Genomic DNA, 19,778 nt, shown 5'->3' with positions numbered 1-19,778 from the left:
CAATCCATCCACAGCGACTGTGACATGGCTTATGAAAGCTGGGTTCATTACCGCTCCCGCCAGGCTGTGACGGTGTGTTATTGACCCGCCGCACGCCACTGCACTTCCTGTAACAGACTCTGTGTAGCAGACCCTTGCTGGGCCCGCCATCCCCCGCCCCCCTTTGCCCTTGCCCTCATCTCCACCCACGTCTCAACCCACTACCTCACCCCCACCCCCGCCGAGAAGCCATCGTTTAGTACCGCTCTGAATCTCCCTGTCTGGCCGACGGTGTTGCTGGGCTGACTTGAATGAGGTCAATTTAACAGGGGGACTTGTATTGGCTGTGGGGAATAGGGGGGCGTGCGACTCTGGTTCCGCTAAGGGAGATGTAGACAAGCAACTATTGGGACTCTAGATGGCTGAAAAATGTAAGCTAGCGCTCTCTCTCCCAGGAGATTCTTCCGTGTCATCGTTGGGTACAATGACTCAACCCAAGGACTCGCCTGTGGAGGATGAGCATTGCAGGGCCAACAGCGCCCTCTGCATGCTGCCAGCGGTCACTGCCTCAGTTGTTTATCCCTGTATGGTTTGGTGGTCGCTTTCAGAAGGCAGACATGGAAGGTATGCAGAGTGCCTGACCTTTCTCCCGGGAGTGACAGAGAGAGGGGGGATCAAACTAAACTAAAGCCATGGAGAAGTAAATCAAAGAAGAGAAGCTGAGGTTTAGAAGGCAATCATAGAAATAGAGCAGGATAGGATTGAACTGATTTGGAATGGGTGGAATGAGGTGACCTAGATCAGCCCAGACAGTGACAAGCAGAACTGAAACGATGGCCGTTTCTACACCTCTACTCAACGCCAACAAGCTGCCACGGGCCAGCCAGACTCACACACAACACGAAGTGGCGGGTAGGAAGAGGGTGGGCAATTATGCTCAGATTACTCGGATACACTTTGTGTGTTCGGCTGCCTCCATCGGTATCCCTCATGTCTGATGGTGTCTGTCGTGTGTCTTCCAGTATACTGTTTGCGGACATTGAGGGCTTCACCAGCCTGGCGTCCCAGTGCACGGCCCAGGAGCTGGTCATGACCCTGAACGAACTGTTTGCCCGCTTCGACAAGCTCGCCTCGGTGAGCACTGTGGCCTGACACGTCCCACGGGCAAAAAACAAGAAAAAACAAGAAATCCCTACGGCATTCCCTCTTGCACCCGTTTTCCATTGTGTGCTTAACATCTGTTTTTGCATGACACACTTTGTGTGTGTGTGTGTGTGTGTGTGTGTGTGTGTGTGTGTGTGTGTGTGTGTGTGTGTGTGTGTGTGTGTGTGTGTGTGTGTGTGTGTGTGTGTGTGTGTGTGTGTGCGTGTGCATGTGTGCAGGAGAACCACTGCCTGCGCATTAAGATCCTTGGGGACTGCTACTACTGTGTCTCGGGGCTGCCTGAGCCGCGGGCCGACCACGCCCACTGCTGCGTGGAGATGGGCGTGGACATGATCGAGGCCATCTCGTAAGTCCCGCCGAAAGCGCCACGCTGCATGCCGCGCGCTGCATGCTACATGCTACATACCACACGCTACCCTCTGCGCTGCGCGGCGATTCGTTTGTGTGTGTCATTGTCGTGTTTATTTCCGCAGGCTGGTGAGAGAGGTGACGGGGGTCAACGTCAACATGCGGGTGGGCATCCACAGCGGGCGCGTCCACTGCGGGGTGCTGGGGTTACGCAAGTGGCAGTTTGACGTGTGGTCCAACGACGTGACGTTAGCCAACCAGATGGAGGCCGGAGGGAAGGCAGGGTAAGGCACACTCCTGCTACCGACTCCCATTGTGCCGCACAGCGTTTAGCTTAGCATTGAATTCAGAAGCCTGGAGGTCACTCAGTCTTTTTCTGAAACGTAGTCACCGCTATATCAATTTGACTCTTCAGTGACCTTGGTGTATGTGTGTGTGTGTGTGTGTGTGTGTGTGTGTGTGTGTGTGTGTGTACAGGCGTATCCACATCACTAACGCCACGCTGCAGTATCTGAACGGGGACTATGAGGTGGAGCCAGGCTTCGGAGGAGAAAGAAACGCATACCTGAACACAAACAACATCGAGACCTTCCTGGTGCTAGGATGCAGCCAGAAACGAGTTAGTGCACATACTTATTACTGTTGACTCTTACTAATTATTCATTTAGGACACTTGCATATTTGATCACAAGCAGCTCAACAATTACTTGACATGTCAATAATGAGCAGGGAGGGGTTGGGCTCAAGGACACTCAAGGATGCTCAGAGGTAGACTAAGTACATTGGGGTTTGAACAAAGAACCTTTAGGCTTGTGTTCATCATGCCCTATTCAATGAACATGGGCACATTATCATGCAAACACACTCAAGTACACAATCACGTCAATGCAAATGACACAAACGCTTCATGAAGTTCAGTCTCTGACTCAGTCTGTGTCTCTACCTGCTCTAACATCTGGGCGGGCTGCTGTCGGGGTGCTCCAATAGAAAGAGGAGAAAGCAATGATGGCCAAGATGCAGCGGGTCCGCGCCAACTCGGGGGACGCCTTGATGATGCCACGCTGGGTGCCCGACCGATCCTTCTCTCGAACCAAGGAGTCCAAGGTCTTCAGGCAGATGGTAAGACACAGGACACAAGCCCACTACCACCTCCCACAACACCTTGATCACAGGATCTGAGGATAGATGAGGTCTACAACCGTCCATGTGTTGTTTATTATTTTCCTTTCTAATTAGTAAAATTATTGCTGCGCATTCCTTTTTTAAGTGCGTCAGAAATTAGGAATCTGATCACTAACCGCTTGGGTGGGGCCATATGCCTACTAGTCAACAGTTACGGAAATAAGAAGGAATTTAATTCAAGACAACGCGCTTCACAGCCAAATCGTCTTATTTATATTCAATTCAAACTCATAATACAAGTATAAAAAGAACGCCTGTGCCCTTTTCTTTTACAAAATGTGCACAATCGACACATCTAAAGAACACACGAGAGATTCATAGCCGTATTATTGATCTGTTAATGAACAGGGTCGGGTCTTTGATTAGGGGCAGAATCCCAGGGGCTGCAATCGCATAAGCTCATCTGATGAAGCAGTTTGATCAATCTTGTCCTCTATGAACCCCCCTCCATCCACACACACACACACACACACACACACACACACACACACACACACACACACACACACACACACACACACACACACACACACACACACACACACACACACACACACACACACACACACAGACACACTCGCCTGGTTTGTCACTTCCTAAATCTCTCTTGCTCCCTCCTTCGTCACCCTGTCAACCCTGCCGTTGTCCTCTGCCGTTCTCTTTAATATCGTCCTCATCTCCCCCCTCTCTCCATTTTCTTTAATCTTGCGATTTATGCTTTTGTGTCTTCATTACTCGGTGTACCCCATTGCGTCTGATGTTGTACCCCCCCCCCTTCCCATCGGAGAAGGCCAGTGCCCCAGGGTGATGAGGTTTGTAATTTGAAGCCTCCAAGTATTAATTAAAACATAAGTCTGGAACTGGGGGATAAGCTGTGCAGATGTCTTCTCTGGCGTCTGCCATAATCTCTCCCCCTTGTTTTTTTATTTATTTTTCACTCACACACAATGGATCCCTGCTTGTATTTCGTGCTCCCAACATCTTTCTATTTCTGTGTTTCATTTTCTCTCTCTCTCTCTCTCTCTTTTTTCAGGGAATTGATGAGGCATCCAGTAAAGACCAGTAAGTCCTCTAACCTTGTCTCTTTCCATGTGGTGATGTTGTGCACTTGTGAAATAGAAGTAGAGTATGTGAGTGTCTCAAACCCAAACTAGTAGCAATTGTTCTCTGTGTAGTTATTCAGATGTTTTCCTAATTATGTATTTTATTACTTCTAGCTTATCATCCATATTTTTCCCTCTGTGTAATGATTATTGCAAGTTATTAAGGCAAAACACAAGTGTCTCTTTTATACTTCAGATCCTGAGGATATTAGTCATTGTATTAAAATATATCACACACAATGTAATTCTGCAAAATATGACACTATGGACATTTAGCTTATTTCAAACATTTATATATTCATAATTTATTAAAATCCCAATTGTCTCGGTTGATTTGATAAATTAGCCCAATAGGATTAAGCAGCAGGGACAGCCCTAATTGTCAAAGGAACACAGACATTCAGAGCACACACACACACACACACACACACACACACACACACACACACACACACACACACACACACACACACACACACACACACACACACACACACACACACACACACACACACACACACACACACAGCGTGGATACACAGTTACCTAGACCCAGGCGTGGTGACCTTCTCTTCTTCTGCTCTGCGTCAGCCGGTGCACTCAGGAGGCGCTCAACCCAGAGGACGAGGTGGACGAGTTCCTGGGCCGCGCCATCGACGCCCGCAGCATCGACCAGCTGAGGAAGGACCATGTCAAGAAGTTCCTGCTCACCTTCCAGACCGCCATTCTGGAAAAAAAGGTCAATGATCATTGGACAGAGGACAAATCTCAAAGACGACCTGGTATGGGTTGATCAATAATAGCAAGGAGGGGCTTTTCATCATAACATTTGTATTTGGGCCCACAGGGCGGTGGGGGAAGGTAAAGGATCAGTTCATTGATTTGTCAGTGAATGGTTGTGGGTCAATGTATGGGTTCTTGTGTTTTTTAGTATTCCAAGAAGGTGGACGACCGCTTCGGGGGGTACGTGGCGTGCTCGCTGCTCGTCTTCTGCTTCATTTGTGCCATTCAGCTTATCATCTTTCCTCAGTGAGTACTGAAATCACACACTAGCTTTCCTTTCGTGTCGGGGACGTGTTTTGTTATTATCTTCTATGAAATGATACGTCGGGAAGCTGTTCTGTTTGTTTGTCGGGCAATAAAATGTGAACAAGAGAGAATTGCACTTGCCTCAAAAACAAATCTTCTCTCATTTACCAATAAAGAAATCTTCTCTCATGTGTCACTTGCAGCACGGCGCTCATGCTCGCTCTGTTCGTCAGCATCTTCGTCATCCTCACCAACATCCTCTTCATCTGTGCCATCTACTCCTGTATCAAAGTAAGCGTTTTCTCCTCTTTCCAATCTACACACCCCTCACCCCTCAGTTCTGCGTCATCCTCCCTCACCACGGGTCCAATCTGCTCCTTCCTAGGTATTCCCCGCTGCCTTGCAGACACTGACCAAGAAGATTGTCCAGTCCCGGGTGAACAGCACCCTGGTGGGAGTCATCACCATCCTGCTGCTCTTCGTCGCCGCCTTTGTCAACATGGTAAGAACAACAGCCGCGGCGCCATTCTCCGCCATTTTGCTGTGACAAGCAGGAGACTGGGGAGTCCTGCTGTGACATTTTCCAGGGATTTTAGTTGTGGACTTCAGTAGAGGATGTATGACACTAAGTGACATGGTTGATCCGTGGCATTCGTGCCACATGTTCCCCTCCCTCTTCCGGTAAATCATTTCCACACTGTGTGACCATCCGTTGACCGCGTCTGTATGTTTGTGTGTTCTCCCTGCCCTCTGCCTCCCACTAGTTCTCATGCAACACAGAGGGCCTGTATGATTGTGTGGCAACGGACTGGAACACGTCCGTGACCCTCTGCCTGCTCCACAACCTGACCAGAGCAGCCGGGGACGGGTTGACCCTGTGTCCCAGCCAGACCAAGCCCTGCCATTTCCCAGAGGTCAGCATCAGCCACCCCCCCCCCCCCGCCCTAACCCACCCATTGCTCCCCTCAGAGCATCCGAGCTTGAATAGCAGTGACTGTTCCCTCGTGTACCCATTGACATGCTGTCCTAAGGCAGCCGTCCGTGAGGCTGTTCCACCGCAATTGTGTTTGCATTTGTGATCAGGTGTGGCCGCCTCTATTTGTCTAACATACCTTCTCTTTCCTCTTGGCCGTCTATTCCCCACCCCTCTTCCCTTGGCCCGACTCCCCGCTACAGTACTTCAGCTACAGCGTGATGCTGACCCTGCTGGCCTGCTCCGTGTTCCTGCACATCAGCAGCATCGGCAAGCTGGCTCTCATGGTGCTCATCCAGCTGGTCTTCATCGTGCTGGTGGAGTGGCCCCAGGTGACCCTGTTCAACAACGCCGACCTGCTGGTCACCGCCAACACGCTGTAAGTCCCCTGACCTCACTGGTTATAAGGCTCCGACCCGAGGAACACGCACTTACAGCGCACCCGGGGCCTGAGACTATTTATTTCACGCTGAGAGAATACCGGTTGACATTACAAGTACAGGAATGCAAGATTGCCCTGGATACCGCTTTGAATTCATGTCTTATGATGTTTTTCTGTTCTTCAGATCATTAAATCCCTTGAATGACTCCCAGTACTTGTAAGTTGCATTTATATTAACTACAAAGACAATTGTGGTTATGAGTCACAGTGTACAAAGAGACTAATTACCTGTTGCTTTTACAGGAGCACTTATTTAAATGAAACCACAGAGATTTGGTAAGTCCCTTTCGCCTTGTTTAAAAAAGATTTTTTTTGCATCGTTTTAACGCCTTTTATAAATTAATTTAATGGTTTTCTCTCGATGTGATACACCTGGTTATCCACACACGTCATCCGTATTCCTCTCCTCTCCTCTTCCTCAGCATGAAGAGCGTCACTAAAGTGTCCCTAAAGGTCATGACGCCCGTCATCCTCACGGTGTTTGTCCTCGCCCTCTACCTGCACGCGCAGCAGGTGGAGTCGACTGCACGCCTCGACTTCCTTTGGAAGCTGGAGGTAGCTGGAACGCCCAAAGCTAGCACTCAAAACAGCCACACAACGTGTACTGATTCCTGTTGCTACCCCGCACTCTAACCAAGACTTGTTTAAATGCATGTTTTACTATGCAAAGAATCAATTAATCAAATACACCTTGTATGCTTTCATTTTCATCTGCCTCACTTGAGAATGCTTTGGGTACAAATGTCCTCTAAGTGTTTAGGTAGGACCCCATTGCAGGAGTCAACCAATCGATTTGGATTGGATTCAATTAGTAGTGAATTTAAGCCGGTGAAGTCTTCGGTCCAACCATGCATCGACGCGGTGACATGAAAACCCTGAGTTAGTCAATGTCATTCCATCCGGCTTGCTCTAATCTCCTTCCCCCCCCCCACCTCCCACTCCCCCAGGCCACAGAGGAGAAGGAGGAGATGGAGGAGCTCCAGGCCTACAACCGCCGGCTGCTCCACAACATCCTTCCCAAGGACGTGGCCGCCCACTTCCTGCAGCGCGAGCGGCGCAACGACGAGCTGTACTACCAGTCGTGCGAGTGCGTGGCCGTCATGTTCGCCTCCATCTGCAACTTCTCCGAGTTCTACGTGGAGCTGGAGGCCAACAACGAGGGCGTGGAGTGCCTCCGCCTGCTCAACGAGATCATCGCTGACTTCGATGAGGTGTGTGTGTGGGTGTGTTTGTGTTTGCCGTGGGTGGGTCTTTTTGGGATCTTTAGCGGGGATTCTTCTCTATTACCTACTTTATGTCTTTCTTTAATATTCTGTTTATAGATAATTGCATAATATTTATGGAAGGTTTTTCGATATTGGAACACTCTACAACTGGTAAAAGGTTGCTCAAAAATCAGTTGAAAATCTGCCTCTTCTGACATCACAAGTGGGCGTGTCTACCTGGATGTGTGCTGGATAGATCAGCCTACCAGCCTACCAAGTAGACTCTGGCAAACGTTGCTCTATCCGTCATACATCTTGGTGGGCACGCCCACTTGTGATGTCGGGAAAAAGACAGATTTTCTAAATGGCTAATCACACTCCTCACACCTGGTGCTATAACACGTCGCCTTTAACTCCTTCTCTCTCTCTCCATCTAGATCATCAGCGAGGACCGGTTCCGTCAGCTGGAGAAGATCAAGACCATCGGCTCCACCTACATGGCCGCCTCGGGCCTCAACGCCTCCACCTACGACCGGGAGGGCCGCTCCCACATCCTGGCCCTGGCCGACTACTCCATGCGGCTCCGGGAGCAGATGAAGTACATCAACGAGCACTCCTTCAACAACTTCCAGATGAAGATAGGTGAGTGAGGGTAGACAAGACGCCAGCAGGCCGATCCTGGGAGGATCAGCATTCTTCTACATCGACATTATCGATGCATTTCATTTTTCTGGGGGGGGGAAGGGAGTGTAGAAGCAGGACTGGGGGCTAGGGTGTTGCACACGTAACCGAAAAGTTACTGGGCTAGTTCCCAAATGTTCAGACCTGCATCCTTGAGCCCAAGTGCCTTACCTCTACCTGCTCCGAGTAGGCTCCCTCATGAAACACATGTTGCTTTGACGTCAATCTTTTGATATATATTTGGTTTTATAGCCTAGTGACTAGAATGTAAATAACGGTCCTATTTGCTTAAAGGAAAGTGGATGAGATGGATCAGAACCTGTGTTTTGGGTATTCCCAGGGCTCAACATGGGTCCGGTTGTGGCAGGAGTTATTGGGGCGCGGAAACCCCAGTATGACATCTGGGGCAACACGGTCAACGTGGCAAGTCGCATGGACAGCACGGGACTGCCCGACTACATCCAGGTATCATGCATGAGCAACCACAGGAATGTATCATACTGACCTTACAAACGATGCTAGTACTAGTAGGACAGTTAACTATTGTGATCTATCCTTGACCAAAATGGGGACTCTAGCCCAACGAAGGCTGCTCTGTAACAGATATGTACAATATCGTAATATAATAACAGAGATATGATTCATGATGGAGTGGACGGCATGTCAACCACTTCCCAAATTAAACATCCTCATCGATTCCTATTTCAGCACATTCAATTAGATGCATTCGATTTATTCATGGTTTAACATATAGACGTTGTTAACATTAGCCCTCAGCCTTCAGCCTTCCACAGAACTGCCTTCATTTCGTCAGGAGGCCGTCAGGTCTTACTGCCCTTTGTCCACGTGATCTCCTAGGTGACGGCGGACCTGCAGCACGTGCTGGTGAACCGGGGCTACCAACTGGACTACCGCGGCGTGGTCAAGGTGAAGGGCAAGGGGGAGATGACCACCTACTTCCTCACCAGCGGGCCCCAGAGCAGTTAGCGAGCGGCCGTACCACAACGTCACTTCCCCCTGCACTGACGAGACACCAGGGAGACCCGCAGGGTCCAGGAGGAGGAGGGTGGGGGAGGAAGACAAGGCCATAGTGCGGAGCACTAAAGCATGCTGGGAAGCACGCGGCGGGGAGAGAGACGACGGCCAAGAAGGACACCGGCCGGCCTTCTCTTTTTGCCCTGGCGCTGCGTCTATGCACACACATAGGAAGCCGGGTTTTTATTTGAAGGTTGATTCCCCACCCCTCCCAAGCTGCTTGAGGAATCGTGAAGGGGCACATGTTTTTTTGCCTGTGTTTGACGACACTTCACCTAGAGTTATTTATTTAAATCGGGAGGGATTCTTTTTTTTTTTTTTAATGACTACCTTGTTATAACAAGACCATCGCTTCATGAAGAAAATATGCAAAGAATACGTGAAGGAAAATAAAATGACCAAAGAACAAATGTTTGAGAGATACACAAACACGACATGTTTATAAATGCGTGTGGGATGCAGTCGGAAATGTCTTGCATTTTACTCGAGTATAGTAATCTTCAGTTATTTATTGTTGAGTTTGTCCGCTCTCTACTACAGAAGCCAAGGTACCACTGCTGTCGTCGATGGGGGAGAACTCTTTCTAACTCGCGCAGTGTAGCGTTCCCACACACATGACAGCTTGGATTTCCTTTGGGGTGTTTTGTTTCTTTTTTTTACCAGAATCCGTCCTCTCTTTCAAATGTTAATAAGCAAGATTATAGATGTGTGTTTTGCAGAGAAGTATGACTGATTAATTAATTGCTCCCACCTGACAATGTATTTTTGGTACAACCCCAAATATTTTTGGAGATAAAGGCGAAATGGCTCTATAAGCACTTGTGGTACAAAAGAGATTGTTTTACCTGTTACAATGTGTGTGTGTGTGTGTGTGTGTGTGTGTGTGTGTGTGTGTGTGTGTGTGTGTGTGTGTGTGTGTGTGTGTGTGTGTGTGTGTGTGTGTGTGTGTGTTCGTTTGCGTGAGAAAGAGAATATATAACAGAATGCCTTTTTTGATCTTCGAAGGCAAAACTTTTCACTGTGAGTTTTTACAAAACTGTAAGACAAATGCTTTCTCGCCAAACTGGTCGCTACAAAGCATATTTGATATTATACTTTGTAGTCGTGTCTCCATTCCTAGAACTTGTTCGAGAAGAAAATGGGGATTTTCTGACATGTCTATTGGGCTGTGATTCTAGTTTCATTCCGTTAGAAACAATTGATGAGTTTTTCATTATTGTTTCAATGTCCAAACATAAGCTGGCTGTCCTGAAAGGTAAAACATAGACTGTTTTGAACGGATACGCTGTATGTAGGAACTTACTGTTCACAGGTATTGCCTTGAGATTAATGCTGTTCTGTGGTACAGGTATTCTGTTCACAAATGACGAATCCACAATACAGCATTTCTTTCAGCAACATTTTCTGGTACATGGTACTCTTAAGTCGGTCATTTGAAATCAATAACTCAAATCTTGGATCTCTTCTCCATGGTAACACTACTGAGAATTAGCATTCACTATGTTGCGTGTGGTATATAGCTAAAGAGGTTGTGTCACTGAAATGTAAAGTGAGAGATGTAATGATGTAAATGACTTCCTGTTTGCCAGCAGGTTGAAAAGATAGTCAAAACGAATAACACTGAAGCCATGTTTAAAAAGTAACCATAGGGACCATAATCAATTAAGTGTGCCAGTCTTCTTTCTTCATCACAGAAAAAAACGTCATATTTGTCTGTATTCCAGATTAATTAAGGTGAACAGTACTTTGTTCCTTTTACATTAAAAGAGACCCTTCAAATAGAATGATATATGAATAATTGATTCCACAGATTTCCCTTGAATAAGAAATCAATAAATTGCTGATTTGCATTAATCTGGATGTTTCTGTTTTTATGATGTTATTTGTCATTCATGGATTTCTAATAATAAGGTATATTTAACAATAATGAAAATTTAGCAAAATAGATACTGAAGAGAGCCTATGGCTCAATTTTTCTTATTTTGTGCGTTCTAGTCTCAGACTATTAAATTATTTATGTTAGGATAATGAATACTTATTATGCTATATATATGTCTATATAACTTGATTATTTACAGGTTGAGGGTAATTCACATTTTTTAACTGGCCAAAACAGTGAAACTTACCCTCCTTTGTCGGACCCTCTCCACTTCTGAATGTATCAGTCTAAGGTTTCCCCACGACACTGGAGATAGTATGTAGCTAATTGCCTCAGAATTAATAATTAATTTAATGGGCGGTAATGTTAACTTACACCACTCAGTGGTGAGCATTAATTAAACTTAGCCGAATTTGTTTTATGACAGTTGACTAGTGAGTGCTGTCTATGAAACACCATTTGATTGAGAGAGAGAGTAGAAACACTTTCCAAAAAAGTATTGCCAGCGGGTCTGCGCCCCGCTCGGTCGTGCGGGACGACGGTAGGGGCCCGCCACCAGGGGACTCTGTAAATCACCCCAACTCGTGGCACCTGTTACACTGAGAGGCAAGACGCGAGGCCACGGCGTCACGGTATCGCTTGTCGTCTCTTCTCCATCCTCTCCCATGACTTCCACACCTAGAAGACAGCGTTGGATCCCCCGTCTCTTCTGAGCGGTGATCAAAGACTTATTAGTCGAAGAAATAAGTCGAGTCCGGTCGAGGTAAGGAACGTCTCTGGGAAATACGAAACTTGTAGCTGCTGCTTCGCGTGTCGGTTGTCTTCCTCGTTGTAGATGGGAGGCTCAGGCTAGATGTGGACTTATTTTTGTCAACATTATTGATCCACGTTTCAGGATGGAGAGTTACGTTTTTCTAGGAAAGGAAAGGATTTTAGAAAGTGATGCTTGTGAAATTCGGATTCGTTTTTTAATGTTGTTTCTGGTTGCTTATTCAGGGTTGATCCCGCTGTTTTGATCATATTGTCGCTTACAGTCTTTTCCTCTTTCAATTTTAAACGGTTGTCACTAAACTTGAATGTGTCTTGTGTGCCCGTTTGTATACATTCAGTGCAGGCACAGTATCGCATTTCCTCACCTTTGGACAGAATAGCGATAAACTCCTGTCTGAAAAACTTGACTTTAAGAATAACTCTATAACATAAATCACTTTTGCCATACAACCTGTTCAATCGGTTATTACCGTAGTGACAAGTAGGGCTGGTTCCCTAAAAGTCCATTAATGATTATGTGTTGTTCATTGAGTCGTAGCCTACTCAACAGTTGTCTCGTTTGAATCACAAGTCTATTGTTTCTTGGATCAATTATGGAGGAGGCTGGAGACCAGAGTAAATTAATTATGTGCCAATAAGAGTCTCTAAACAGTGATTATTTGAGTTCATGCGGATGTTCGCATAGCAAGCATATCCTGTTACGCAAACATCAACCTTCCAAGAAAATTGGTTACTTCAGTAACAGGGCTTTGAAGGGGAATACTACTGACGTTGGCTTAGGTTGGATGCTAAGGTGTAGGGGTGAAAAATCGGTCTCTTCTATTGACATTAATATTTTGAGGGGGATTTTTTAAGCAAATATTAAAACTTTTACATTGCTAATCTCCTGTTACCTCTGGTAGGCCTATAGGCTATTATCTTACCAACTTTATTGTCAACTCTCTCCAAGAGCTCAACAAACAGGTTTCGGCTGTTGAATCAAAATGTTCTCATTAACACATTTGCTCATTGTAGGCCACATTTTGATTTAAGCCCTGTAATATAAGTAAGTAATGACACACTTTGTTTAACTTGCTGGAGGACTTTATCTTGTTTTCCTTCTTCTACCATATGCTTACTTTCACATGGATACGTGTTTCAAGGACGTTCTTGTAAAGGCCTGCACCCTTGTGTCATTCATTATCAGCCATGGGAGTTGTACGTTGAGCCTTCATTGCATTGGCCACCTGCTGACACGTAGCTCGCGCAGGGCAGTGGCAGCAGGTGTATGGAGGTGTGTTTCTCCCCACAACCTTTTCCTGTGGGACTACATTCTAGAGGGGGAAGGCGTGGAAGTCAGATAGACGTGTTTGGTAAGGGCAAACTAGCCGTCGTGTCAGACCGGTTTGAGGTATTGAAACACTTTGCAGAGTCTGTCATTCTCAGCAGCTAAACGGCTGAGGGTTGCCTCTTCAAAGTCAAATGTAAGAAAATGAAACGAGTGTATGCTCTACTGAACATGCTTTCTGCCTTGTCTCAACAGTCTTCAGTGCATCAGCCCATTCTGCAGCATGCGTCTGTTTTTTCGACGGCGTGTGTCCCCCATTAAGTTGGCCCTGCTGGGGGGAGCGCTGTTCATGGTGGTGCTGGTGGTTCTCCAGTGGGACGTGAGCTCGGCTCCCACCCAGGACCGCTGGCTCCGCGACCTGGTGGATAAGAGGGACCAAGTCCTGGGCATGGTGCAGGAGGCGGTCAACAACCTGGGCTTCCAGATCAGGGCTCCGCTGCGACCCAGCGTGGAGCCCCAGCCCACCCAGAACGTCCGCTGCCCGTCTGGGTTCTACAGCCAGGCTGATCTCCGGCCTGTCCTGGAGAGACCCCCGCAGGACCCCAAGGGATTCGGGGCTGACGGCAAGGCCTTCGTGAAGGGCACCATGAGTAAAGAGGAGGAGAGGGAGAATGCGGAGGGCCAGACACGCCACTGTTTCAACCAGTTTGCCAGTGACCGCATCTCACTCAGCCGTAGCCTCGGAGACGACACCAGGCCCTCAGAGTACGCTCCATGTTTTGTGTTGTATTGCTGAGCTTCCCGGTGGCTGACTAGCTCTGTTGTACCATTGTCCCGCCCCCTTCACACGCACACTAGTCCACATCCACTGCGTAGTTAATGTTTGAGCATATCCAAATATAATTTATTGATCCAATGCATATACTTCATCTTTGTGACAGTATTTAAGCCTCAATTAGAATAAATGTTTGGCCAGGTCACGGCACTGTCTCAATACAAAGGCAATCATTTCATGATTTAATTTCTAAACCATGACTTAAATAGCTACAAGCATAAGAACATGCCAAGCGGTCATTGCATTGTGACGTTGTGATGCACAAGCCCAAATTCTATAATCTAATGTCAACCATATCTCGTTTAACAGAGTTTCTATCTTCTCAAGAATATATTGTCACTGAGTTAATAAATATATTTATTTATTTAATAATTACCTCGGTGACATTATTTTTCTCTCGCTGTTTAACCGTTTCCTCTGTCAGAGGTGTGAATTGGCCAGGTGGGTTTCCTGTATCTGTAGTACTGTATGCGTAGGGTTGAGCTATATTTGTCTAAAAGTGAAACTGTGCAAACAGTTAATTTTCCCTTTCACTGCTACTGTGGTACTTGGTCACTTCCTCAATGACGCATTGAAAGAATTCGAGTACACTGTACTTTAAGAGTAAACGATTCTTTCATCTTATGTTCTAATTGCTTGTAAAACATTCCACAATGTTTATAATGAAAGCCACAATACTTTCATTAAACGTATCCAAATAATTGTTGTCCAGGTGCGTGGAGCGTAAGTTCCGTCGGTGCCCAGCGTTACCAACCACCAGTGTGATCATAGTGTTCCACAACGAGGCCTGGTCCACCCTCCTCAGAACCGTGTACAGCGTCCTGCACACCTCCCCCGCAAGCCTGCTCACCGAGATCATCATGGTGGACGACGCCAGCACTGCAGGTATGTGTGTGTGTGTGTGTGTGTGTGTGTGTTAACCATTGCCTTTGACGCCATCTTAATGAGAAATTGTCTCCTCCTCGGACTGAAGCTTGATGTATAGATGCATAAAATGAAACTTTATAGATATGGTAGTAAACTGTAGTAAAATGTAAAATAAATGTATCTACAGACCTTTTTTAGAGAGCAGACTGATTCTGTAGATCCCTGTGCCCCTGGTGGCCGTGCACAAGTAAAGGGGTTTGTTGTTAAACACTGGCATTCATCCCCTCCCATTGTACCTAATGAAGAGGCTGTGCGGGATTCTCGTACCTGGTTTCTGATGGGTTTCTGCGATAGTGGTTCTACAGGATACTAACTATGCCGTCTCTCCTAGAGCACCTGAAGAGCCAGCTGGACGAATACGTGCGTCAGCTGAAGATAGTCCGTGTGTTGAGGCAGCGCGAGAGGAAAGGCCTGATCACTGCCAGGCTTCTAGGTGCCAGCGAGGCCAAGGGTGAAGTGCTGACCTTCCTAGACGCACACTGTAAGGAAATCCCCCGGTATAAATCAATGCAGACACAAGGACATATGGCTTGCTTGTCATGTTCATTTTGCCATTGCAGTATTTGTGTAATGGGGACTCGAATGAGTTATAAATCTGGTTTGTTTTGAAGTTTGTTCACGTCATGGTTTTCCCTTCCTGTGTAAACAGCGCTGCGTCCAACCATTTCCTTCAGGCTAGGAGTCATGGTCATGCATGCACTCTGTTATTTTCTCGTTACCTGTGTGTTTATTGAGCCTTTCTACTGCTGTTTTCTGGGATCTATGTCACGTCTGTTGTGCTCAACATTTATATATAAAAGATTAGAGGCCAGAGGAAGTTATATTATACGTTTCGAAATAAAAGGGGAACAAAAACAACCCTTGGCCAAATTGGATGTTTGTTGCTTTTATAATTTGTCTACTCCGTCCTTGTTCTCTCCAAGCGGTTGATGGTGCTGCCATGTGTGAACCGGAGGGAGATCTAACCTTCTTCCCATCTCCATAGGTGAGTGTTTCCACGGCTGGCTGGAGCCCCTGCTGGCCCGCATAGTGGAGGAGCCCACAGCGGTGGTCAGTCCAGAGATAACGTCCATCGACATGAACTCGTTCAGTTTCCATAAGCCTGTGGCCAACGCTCGCTCCTACAACCGAGGCAACTTCGACTGGAGCCTCTCCTTCGGCTGGGAGAACATCCCAGAAGACGCCAAGAAGAAACGTCTGGACGAAACCTATCCTATTAAGTAAGTGTCCGTCAAGGGTGCGGTTCCCCATTTTACGATGAGAAGGCTACACGCGTTGCTTTGTAATTGGGATTGGTTTCTACCCTGGGAATCCAGATTTCTCGTGAGAACACAATTTTTGAATTTGCTACTCTTGATTCCCCTGGATCCAAACATTAACAACCAATCACATGGGCGTATTTGATGTAGGCGGGCCAGAAGCGAGCTAATCAGATGACAACAGCGCTGCTACGGAATAAATCAGTAAACATTGCAAGGTGGCTACACATGAACACCAGTTGTTTTGAAACGGCTTTGGCCGGAACAATGAAAGGGTTATACTTGGCTTTTACACTGAAAGAGGAACAGAAAACGACGCTCAAAGCTGGCTAGTTTGTTTCCCTATTTACATTAATGTAATCATGATTAAATTTCCAGTCAGGGTACTGCTTTTCATATTCATCCAATGTTCTCTTTCTCAGGACACCTGCTTTTGCTGGAGGTCTATTCTCCATTTCTCAGGAGTATTTTGAACACATTGGAACGTACGATGACAAGATGGAGATCTGGGGTGGAGAGAACGTGGAAATGTCATTTAGGGTTGGTTTATTTTGCATAATCCATCTTAATACCACAACCACGGCTTGAACAATTATCATTCTTATTTCCAACACCCTAAACTTCTCGTTTTACCTTAATAAATAACCAACGGCTAATGTCATTCATATTACAAACCAACCAGCATATTCAACCGCCATTGTTTTTATGCATTGTTATTTTAATCGGTCCCAAACCGTTTTCCCCAGGTATGGCAGTGTGGAGGCCAGCTTGAGATCATTCCTTGCTCAGTTGTGGGTCATGTCTTCCGCTCCAAGAGCCCCCACACCTTCCCCAAGGGCACAGAGGTCATCACCCGCAACCAGGTGCGCCTGGCAGAGGTCTGGATGGACGGCTACAAGGAAATCTTCTACCGCCGCAACGGGAATGCTGCAAAGATGGCCAGAAACGTTAGTGATTATCTAAAAAATGCTAATGTGAACACATCTTGAGAAACACAAGTATTGTGATCTTAACTGGTCATCTTGATTATCCCATTGAACTAGTTGTTCAGGGATGATTTTGTTGTTTTGGGATTACAAAGTTACAGGGCTTACAGCTAATATCCTCCACTGTCCTATATGGTTTGTCACAAGTCTATCAGTCGTAGCATTTTTAAATGTCTATTTTACAGAACAATTATGGAGACATCTCTGATCGATTGAAACTGAGAGAGAGGCTTCAATGTAAAAACTTCACATGGCTTTTGGAAAACATCTACCCAGAGATTTTTTTGCCAGACCTACACCCGAAAAAATTTGGAGCGGTAAGTCATGGTCTTTCCGACACATTGTTCAGGTCTCCTTTGGGATGCTGGTGATGTAAACAGATTTATTTATTTTTTAAAATTTTTCATAGATACGAAATGCTGGATCCCTTTCATGCCTGGATGCAGGGGAAAGCAACAAGGGTGGAAAACCAGTCATTATGTATACCTGTCACAACATGGGCGGCAACCAGGTATTGTATTAATAATCGTGTGTCACCTAAGTCCAAAAAGTCTGTCTGTAAAAGAGGTGGGGCTCTGAGCTCATTCAGATCTGTGGTATTGGCAGACTTAACCCACACCAGTGATTCATATTAGCTTCACAACTATTTGTCTGTCAGGCAGAGGTGTTCAGTATCACCAGGTGACGGCCTGAGGTGCTGGTCCTGATCATGTGTTTGTTCCTTTGTAGTACTTTGAGTATACGTCTTCTAACGAGCTGCGGCACAACATTGGAGAACAGTTGTGTCTCCACGCCGCGCCCGCGGGTAAGGCCATCACTCTGGAAGTCTGCCAGCGCAAAGGAAAAGGCACCAGTATCTCTCCTCATCAGGAGTGGGAGTTTATAGCGGTGAGGACACACTGGTGTGATGTGGACCTACCAGGTTGTTTCCCCCCCTATTTTTGGATCCAGAAGGCGAGCGGTGCTATGGCAGACCTTCTGGGGGAGATGACAGAGTACCTTGCCTTGGAAACAGAAAACTTGAAAGGGGCTTGTGCCTTGTGTCCTGTTTGATTATGGTTGTATTTTATTGAAGGGTGACCCATTTGCATGAGAGGATGAGGGATTCAGAAGAGAATTTTTGTCTAATTTATCCAGTGATCCTAGGTATTGATTTGAAACCTTCAGAAAAATGTTCTGCGAACACCCAGGATGGGATGGACAGCTCGTCCTAACGGGCAAAGTTCTCTAGTAATGGCTGACTTTCTGTTCACTCGTAGCCAATTACACCCTTAATATCTAAGGTCTCAAGCAACTTGATTCAGTTGAAAACAAAAAGGAACCTAAAGAAAGTGAAATACCGCATTTGCTCTCAAAGAGTTGAGCTAGTCATTATCCGATTTTAGATGATAACTATTAAGTCCGATCTGTGATACTATTTCTCCCAAACCATAACCAGAGTGGTATTAACATTTGTTATTTTTCCTCTATCCCGCAGGGAAGCGTCCTGAGGAACCCAAGTAGTGGTCAGTGTTTAGAGCTCAAAGCCAGTGAGCTTAAGATGGAGAAGTGTGACGAGGCCAACGTCCACCAGCGCTGGGAGTTCAGTTGACCTGCCTCCCGGCCAACCACTGACCTGTGGCCCACTGTCACTCTGAACATCGAGGGGTCAGGAACTCGTACTTTCAGCACGTATGATGTATCCTGCTGTAGAGGTTGGGCCAGTCCCCAGTGGGAACTCTGAAGATGGACCTGGATGGAAGCGAAGCGCTCTGTAAATCATCCAAGGGCCACCTTTGATTTTAAATGTATTTATGGTGGAAACTGAGCGAATGAAGGAAAGACAATTGGGAGAGGGTTTCTTGGTACTGACAACACAGACCTTCCAACCACAACGTGGCGCATAAGACAACTGTCAAGAGTGCCTATTTCACACTCCAACTTTGAAAATCAAAGTATATACATACTTTGACCGACGATGAATGTTTGATTATGTGCTGCAGTGACAATGGAAATGTTTTGCCAAAGGGAATGATTTTTTTTTTATAAATGTGTATTAACTTAAATCATTTGTATTTATTTGGTATATTAATTTTATTTCTGATCAATTGCCTGCTTCATATTTATGTGTCGCTTTCGTGTTTTTTCCTTGAAAGGTTCATCAAAACATTTAGACCTGCATTACCTAACGTCCGCTGATGACATCACTCTTGTTCAGAATTTGATGGATTCTAGATTGGTTTGATTACGAAGGATAAATTAACCTTGTTTTATGAATCAGGGATGCAGATTGACAATTTGGTGTAGAAACGATAAATAAATGTAAGCGAAGGCTTCATGTGAAAAGGTATCATGGTGCAGGTTTAAAGAAGTTTTTTTTTTTTAACATCAATGTTGATGGGACTGATGTGTTTGACATATGACAATAAAATTGTCTACAATGCTTCACTAGGCTGTAATACTGCATGTAGGCCTGCCTCCCCGGACGCTAACACGCGGTTTATGATTTAACCGACGAGTTAATATTTCACCAAGTATAGGGACACTGTTTGTCCAAGGATCATGGGCCTTACAGGATGTTAATTTTAAACGATGTTGTATATTAGGCGGTTGTAAATCAAAACGTACACTGTCTCCAAGTTGTAGAGCTAGATATATGATAATGCTGCTGGGTGATGAAATATAGGTTAGGGGGGTCAGGTGGGGATGTGTCAGGTGGGGAACAAGAGCATTA

At 46.1% G+C, this 19,778-nt stretch overlaps 2 protein-coding genes across 3 annotated transcripts in view; both read left to right on the top strand.

Moving 5' to 3' along the window:
- The window catches only part of LOC130389311 (adenylate cyclase type 6-like), a 30,019-nt gene extending 19,029 nt beyond the window's left edge, over positions 1–10,990 (top strand). For both annotated transcript variants that reach the window (XM_056599045.1, XM_056599038.1), the window contains exons 6-24: positions 1,002–1,113; positions 1,362–1,489; positions 1,617–1,775; positions 1,969–2,110; positions 2,479–2,610; positions 3,707–3,735; positions 4,368–4,515; positions 4,708–4,805; positions 5,009–5,096; positions 5,191–5,307; positions 5,570–5,719; positions 5,982–6,157; positions 6,345–6,377; positions 6,464–6,496; positions 6,643–6,775; positions 7,168–7,431; positions 7,863–8,067; positions 8,447–8,571; positions 8,965–10,990. In XM_056599045.1, the coding sequence (XP_056455020.1) occupies positions 1,002–1,113; positions 1,362–1,489; positions 1,617–1,775; positions 1,969–2,110; positions 2,479–2,610; positions 3,707–3,735; positions 4,368–4,515; positions 4,708–4,805; positions 5,009–5,096; positions 5,191–5,307; positions 5,570–5,719; positions 5,982–6,157; positions 6,345–6,377; positions 6,464–6,496; positions 6,643–6,775; positions 7,168–7,431; positions 7,863–8,067; positions 8,447–8,571; positions 8,965–9,093 (2,401 nt within the window). In that variant the 3' untranslated portion in view covers positions 9,094–10,990. The remainder of the gene's footprint in view (positions 1–1,001; positions 1,114–1,361; positions 1,490–1,616; positions 1,776–1,968; positions 2,111–2,478; positions 2,611–3,706; positions 3,736–4,367; positions 4,516–4,707; positions 4,806–5,008; positions 5,097–5,190; positions 5,308–5,569; positions 5,720–5,981; positions 6,158–6,344; positions 6,378–6,463; positions 6,497–6,642; positions 6,776–7,167; positions 7,432–7,862; positions 8,068–8,446; positions 8,572–8,964) is intronic.
- A 533-nt stretch (positions 10,991–11,523) lies between these two features.
- galnt6 (UDP-N-acetyl-alpha-D-galactosamine:polypeptide N-acetylgalactosaminyltransferase 6 (GalNAc-T6)) lies at positions 11,524–19,430 on the top strand. Its single transcript, XM_056599058.1, has 11 exons — positions 11,524–11,783; positions 13,314–13,823; positions 14,606–14,778; positions 15,152–15,301; positions 15,806–16,040; positions 16,502–16,619; positions 16,826–17,026; positions 17,251–17,382; positions 17,475–17,576; positions 17,795–17,953; positions 18,543–19,430. Exons 2-11 carry the CDS (start codon positions 13,342–13,344, stop codon positions 18,654–18,656), a joined length of 1,866 nt encoding a protein of 621 aa, XP_056455033.1. The 5' UTR covers positions 11,524–11,783; positions 13,314–13,341; the 3' UTR covers positions 18,657–19,430.
- Positions 19,431–19,778: the final 348 nt, after the last annotated feature.

Source organism: Gadus chalcogrammus, chromosome 1, assembly GCF_026213295.1.
Source record: "Gadus chalcogrammus isolate NIFS_2021 chromosome 1, NIFS_Gcha_1.0, whole genome shotgun sequence".
NCBI classification, from domain to species: Eukaryota; Metazoa; Chordata; class Actinopteri; order Gadiformes; family Gadidae; genus Gadus; species Gadus chalcogrammus.
Note: the sequence above shows the minus strand (reverse complement) of the source record. Positions and strands in the feature narration are given on the sequence as shown.